This window comes from Cynara cardunculus (assembly GCF_001531365.2).
Source record: "Cynara cardunculus var. scolymus isolate 2C chromosome LG 1, CcrdV1, whole genome shotgun sequence".
Taxonomy (NCBI): Eukaryota; Viridiplantae; Streptophyta; class Magnoliopsida; order Asterales; family Asteraceae; genus Cynara; species Cynara cardunculus.
The window spans coordinates 28,739,833-28,746,667 of record NC_037528.1 but is presented as its reverse complement, the minus strand read 5'-3'; the positions used below and the strand labels follow the sequence as shown (position 1 = coordinate 28,746,667).

At 32.9% G+C, this 6,835-nt stretch overlaps 1 protein-coding gene and 1 non-coding gene across 3 annotated transcripts in view; one reads left to right on the top strand and one right to left on the bottom strand.

The window, feature by feature from the left end:
- Positions 1 to 933: 933 nt before the first annotated feature.
- Positions 934 to 1,040, top strand: LOC112503295. Its single transcript, XR_003067924.1, has one exon. It is a non-coding gene; the product is annotated as a small nucleolar RNA R71 (small nucleolar RNA).
- Positions 1,041 to 5,244: 4,204 nt separating this feature from the next.
- The window catches only part of LOC112517857, a 9,553-nt gene continuing 7,962 nt past the window's right edge, over positions 5,245 to 6,835 (bottom strand). For both annotated transcript variants that reach the window (XM_025125238.1, XM_025125231.1), the window contains 2 exons: positions 5,803 to 5,989; positions 5,245 to 5,672 (listed from right to left, as the gene is read on the bottom strand). In XM_025125238.1, the coding sequence (XP_024981006.1) occupies positions 5,601 to 5,672; positions 5,803 to 5,973 (243 nt within the window). In that variant the 5' untranslated portion in view covers positions 5,974 to 5,989 and the 3' untranslated portion in view covers positions 5,245 to 5,600. The remainder of the gene's footprint in view (positions 5,673 to 5,802; positions 5,990 to 6,835) is intronic.

Here is a 6,835-nt window from a genome sequence, read left to right as displayed (position 1 = left end):
ATAAGGGTGGCAATTGTATGTGTGATATATAATATAACTCTTACTATCATATCTCTTAAGATTATCGTGGTCTGGAATCCTTATTTCTTTGTGATTTAAAGATTTAGTATCAGGGTTCTTATTGGAAATCATAGTCTGAATGTTATAAAGAAGGAGATAACATGTTTGGCCTGAAACTTTGTATGAACCTTGTTTGAATAGAAAAGGTTTAAAAGTGGCACTATGTTAATTTGGTTAATATAAACCTGTTTAGAGTTGATGTATTATTTGCAAGCAAAGGTTATTGGCCTGAAAGGTGAAAGGTATTAATATTGTGTTCTCACTTGTTCATATATTTGATATATATATATATATATATATATATATATGAAAAGTTGTTTTATTTAAAAGTTTTGGTGATTATCACCCTGCAATGACATAAATAGAGTAACTCACTAGACCTTTCGGTCTAACCCTTGTTTTGTGATTTCAAATATGTATTGCAGGAAGTGCTGATGGTAAGGGAAAGGGAAAAATATAATAATTTCCCTATATGTTTATCTTAATGAAGATTGGTTGATAATTTGTATAGTTTTGGGAAATGTAACTGGATTAGTGCAAGAATTGTATTTTGAATTTTTGGACCATGTATTTGTTTTGGTAGATTCTTGTACTAAGGGACCTTGTGGTGTACAAACATGTATTTCAAGCATGATAGCTATAGAAGTGAGCTGAGCTGTTAAAGCATATACATCATGAATACCAACGGTCTTCTTTTCTGGTTGGGCATGTGGATCATCTCAATGTCCATTCTTTATTGAAATCTTTTCAAGGATTTCATACCTGTCATTATAGGTACTAGCTGTAAAGGCCCCTCCTGATGTCGCATCGAGCATCTGTTTAGCCATGGGATTTAACCCATTGTAAAATGTCTTAAGTTGAATACAATAAGGAATGCCATGGTGAGGGTATTTTCTTAACAGCTCTTTGAACCTCTCTCATGCATCAGGAACTGCTTCATCGTCCAATTGTTTTAAAAAGACAGATTTCGTTTTGAGACTTAGCATTCCTCGTGGGTGGAAAATATTTTCGCAAAAATTTTCCAGCCATATTATTCAATGATGGTATAGAACCTGGTGGTAATGAGTTAAACCAAGATTTTGCCCGATCTCATAAAGAAAACGGAAACAAAGTAAGTCTTAAAGTAGTGTTAGGCTTTCCCCAGATCAAGAAAGAATAAGTGATTTCCATGAAAAAATTTAAATTTGAGTGAAAATCTTTGATGGTAATCTAGCAAATTATCCATTTGTTTGCAACATATGGAACATGATGGATTTTAGCTCAAAAAGAAGGCTTGTCATATGAGGCCTAACTATCCATGAGTTCACTTGCTCAAAATCACAGATAGCATAGTCCATAATTCTTCCAATTTTAAAATTTGAAAGATTGATTATATTTGGATCCTGAACCCTTGGTTGATCATTATTTTTAGATTTTGTGTCATTATTAACCAAATCATTTCACTGTGTGGTGGTCCTTGTGGAAAAGCCTGAAATTGTGGTATTGGTACAAAACCAGGTGATTGATTTTCCAAATGTGGCAGTGATTGAGGTGGTATATTTGCAACAAATGGGAGAGGTAACACCATATTGGGAGGAGGGAGAGCAAAAAATGTTCTTTGTGCCCTCCTTCTTTGGTGGAATGTTCTCTCAATATCAGGATCAAATTCGGGAAACTCCCCACTGTGTATCCTTAGCATACACCACTTCTAAATGATTCAAACGGTGTTAGATTTATTAAAAAGAACTATTAGCTTGCAAATCCCCGACAACGGCACCAAAAACTTGGTATGATGCTCTTATACACCCTTAGACATATTGAAAGGAACCACAAAGCAAGTATAAAATATGGTCCAATACGTCTTTTCCAAGTAATAAAGTGGTAAATTACCGGTTATCGTCCACATATATTGTAGCAAAATCCTAAGAAAAGTCTAATGAAAGAAATGATTTCAGATGGCGATTTTGAAGATTTGATTGGTTTGAACAAACAACTTAAGATAACATAATATATAAAGGTAGCATGGGTGTAAGACTTGTGATGAGACTTAAACACAAATTCCAGCAGACAATGTTGTAGCAATGCCACATTATGCAGTCAACAATGACTTATTCTACCATCTATTTTGAAGGTATTTCTCTCGGATTTCCACCATAGCACATATATTAAAGCTTTCAACCCATATATCTATGTGGTATGTAGACCAGTGGTGTAAAATGGTGTTCTCAAAATATATGGATAACAAATCTTTTTGTTAAAAATCATTCTCTCGAGCTGATTTTCATATTATTCAAGTTGGTGTGTGTTCTAAGTAGTTCATCTCTGAATCTACTGCACTTTAACACTTTAACAAGTGACAAACCCGTCGAGAATTAATTAGTTTGAAAATATAAATGACAAATCTCTTTGTCAGCAACTCTCTTAAGTCTACTTCTCATATCATTCAAATTGGCGTGCATTCAATAACTTATCTCTAAGACCATGACACTTTAACACTTTCAAAGTGATCAACTCATCAAAAAGTGTCATTGATTTTTATAAATCTTGAATGAAATAGTGGAACGTTGTTATTGCAAAATAACACCCACTTTTCTTCGATTTAAAATCTCACTCTTTGCCTCAGACCTAAGCTAATGGAATTAAGTACTCATTCGGGAAAAAAAATAACAAGAAATGTAAATGAAAAAAAATTAAAGACATAAAAATAAATGACTAAATGTAAAGAGCGGAAAGTAAATTGTAAGGAAAGTAAAGAAAACTAGACAAGATGTAATGTTGTAGCAATTGAATGTAAAATGAAATAATATAAAAGAAGTACTTGAATTGACGTACAAAGTCAGATACAATCTGATTGAGGATGATTAAAATGAGTTCCAAGAGCCTCTATTTATACTAGGATAGAGGAGGAAAAGTCAAAATGCATTGAGAAGATAAAGTTCCTAAAATGTGAACAAAAAGTACAAAAGTACATTAAGAGCAATCATAACAAGTATACAAGGTACTATCTCTAGAATCTTCTCCAATATCATCGGTCTTTGCCTACAAAATTTTGTCTTCATGTACGCACATCAGTGAATCCATAAAGCATGTCCAAAAATTCGCACTACAAAGACCAATGCTACATGAATGCTGCAACATAGAAATAGTAGGCATACATGTTCAAATTAGTCATATTGTAAAAACAGGTAAATCACTTAATTTAGCTCGATGAATGAACAAATTGAAAATAACATAATAAAAAAAGACTCCAAGTTGGGATTAAAAGCAAATAAACTACCTAAAAGTAAAGAAACATGTGTTTTATGCCTTGAATAATAATCAATGCATATAATATAGTATTCCCAGGTTTTTAAGATTGTTCATTGTCCCTCTTACCCTTTTATGTATAAGTTTTAACTTTATTAGACCTGAATATATATATATATATATATATATATATATATATATATATATATATTCAGGTCTAATAAAGTTAATATCGAACATTTATGTTGGTTGTATTTGGCTTCATCTTCTAATTGGGTTAACCTTCAAAGTCATGGTTTAGATCCTCAAAAACAATTTCTCATTGGTGCATCAAACAAAATTGTTACTATTCTCTATTTTAGGATGTCTACTTAACAGTATTATTTCAATTATTTTGCAAGAACAAGAAGAAAACAAAGAAAACAAAAGATCTGTTGAATTTCAAGTAGTTAGTTTCACCAAAAAGATACGGAGACTTACTTCACATTTGGAATTGCACAAAAAAGACTATTTATCTCAGAGAGGTCTGCGGAAAATTATGGGAAAACGTCAAGCAACAACCCAACTTTTAGAGGAGTATTTCATCTTTAATTTGAATTTGAAGCGAAAGACTCGTAGAGCTTTTTAGTTTTGTTATTGTTTCCGTTTAAGTTTAAATCGATGTCGTTTGAAGCTTTTAGTACTCTTCGTGCAGGTTGCTACATCAATCATTTTACATTCTCATAGCAATTTGCTATTCTTGTCATTTACTTTAAATGTCTTTACATTTATGTATTATATTTAATTTCAATCAATGATGGGCTAAATACCCTAACTTGGGTATATGAGGGAAGGTTGGAAGAATGTGCCAGTGAATAATTGCTTTCACAATATCTATTTATTGCATTAGTCACTTTAAACTTTAATGTTTCATTTCGAAAATCTTTGACAAGTAGATAATATGTTGTTTTGGCCAAAAGAGTTAGTTGAGTTCAATGAAACCGACCAAACATAAAGGTTTAGAGAGCTATAGAAATACTGGTGCTTAATCTGAATCTCAAAAGAGATCCATAGTACGAATCAAGTTATGGATGCAACACCTATAAGGTCATGCTGTAGTATGGTTCATTGGTACATTTAAGCCAAGAGTGTCATCATGTGAAAACTTGATTTTTAAATAACAACCCAAGAGTGTCATTTGGATTTTTCTATTAGTTTATTGAGATATATATATATATATATATATATGAAGTTTTAATAAGTTTAGTTAATAAAAACTTAAATAAAAGTTGACATAGCCAAAGAATTAGGACTATCTTTTTTTTCTTTTTCTTTTAGGTTTTTGTTTTGCTAATATAGCACAGATGTAGTAGCACATTTTGAGGCTTTTGAAAAAAAAAAACAAATCACTGTATCCAAAGGTGCAAAAATGTGAAAGTGTTTCTGGAATAGTATAGTAATATTGATTCAGGAAACATGGCCAAGGGGATCCTTCTTTTCACCTTGGTTCAAGAAGATATAGCAAGCAACTAACTTACTTGATTTAGGATCAAGGAAAAAACATTTGTTGCTGATTCTTTTTTAACATGGTTCATCCTTGAGCTATTTGGTTCAGTCAGCATCTTGCACAACCCAAGCTATCATCCTTATTTGTTGCCTGGTTCTAACCATTCTCAAGGTACTGAGCTATACCCATTGTCACCATAAAGTACATGTGCTTCATTTGGTCACAACTTGGCTCTTTTACTTCATGCTTCAACATATTCCAACCTAATTCTCCATCAACACACATACATACACCCCAAAGATCAAAGCAACAAACGGCCTAATAACTTCAGATTCGTCTTAAAACCATGGTGAAAGTTATTGGTTGTCCATGACTTTGAGCTCACAAATCTACTTCTTCTATCCACGTGGGACATACCCAACACATCTCTACACACTTTATATTTGATTATTTGAAGCAGCACCTGGGGGTAAATACTTGGCACATTTGAAGCCAACCACACATATGTTCCATTTATGCAATTACAAAACCAGAATTAAACACTTGCATTTCTCCTCTAAGATTAAATTCAGCAAAGTTAACCACCTTAAATTTCATTTTGGACACATGTTTCACAGGATAGGATCGATAAACATTGAGATATCTGAGTTTCATGTAGCAACTGATTGAATAGTTGGCTCTTGTTATGTCCAAACAGCATAAACAGGATCTAGCTATTCATGCAAAACCACCAACCCATTTATAATTGCTAATCAGAGTGCAAAGTTTGTTGAATATGTGCTGAAAATCTTCAACCACTGCATTAAATGATTTCTTCAAATAACCAAAACTACTTCCTTCCTCTGTTGAGCCTCTGCAAGTGATAATTCAGGGTTCCCCAGGGTTTTCTTTTTTTGCCGGTCTGCAAAACAACAGTCACAACTAGATGCGTTCAACAAATGTCTTAGGTTTTGCTAAGTAGTTGCTACAAGTAATCATGGTTGTAGTGATCTAGGATTGTTGGTGTATAGAATTCAATATAAAATGATCACCTGAGCCTCCAAGCAGGTATCTAGTTGCTGGCGTTGACGAGCACACTTTTCATCATTGTTATGATTAAGGGACAAACAGCCAAGAAATGTTATCATATCCTTCATACAAGGTTTTGAGAGACCCCCAAATTTCTTTGCATTTATATGAAGCTCACCAGATTTTCGGCCCATGTTTTCCACGTATGATCTACAACATGAACCGATAACAAGACTTTAGGTACTTGAATATCAATAAAAGATGATGACCATTAAGAAGCTGTGACAAATACCCATTCAAATTTCCACATGCTCTACAAAGATCTACTTCTGCTTAGAGTATGACAGTCCTCTCTCTTGGGCTGATAGCAGGATTCAATTACTGGTTTAAACAAGCAAGCTAGCCCGTGAGCCAGCAGATTCCATGCATTCATGCAAACATACATACATACATACATATATATATATATACATGCAAATATTCATGCAAATATACATACATACATATGTATGTATATATATATATATATGTATGTATGTTTGCATGAATGCAAACACACACACACATACATAGGCGAAGGATCGTGTGAGAAAAAGAGCTAATGTGAGAAGCGTTAGAAGAGATCTGAATCCTTGATCACTTTTAATCGCATACCCACCCATAAATTGCGCTTTTTAGAAGGGAATTGATCTGGTGCATCTCGGTGCACCTCATTAATGTTGACATTCAATTAGGATTGATCCAAGGGTGGAGATATCTTCTTACGCTTCTCACCATAACTTCCCTTCTCACTACAACCTAACCCTACATACATACATACATACATACATACATACATACATATATATACATACTAGAAGGGTACTCGCACAATACAGCGAGATGCATCTCAATTTTATTGTTTCCTTTTATTCTCAGTCTATTGATATAATACAGTTTTATATGGTTTTGAGAAAGTGATAATGTTTTTATTTTTAAATAAAATATAAATTTGAAGATATTGTAATTAAAATTTAAAAAAAAATGGATATTAGTATCAAATTAACTATTTAAAAG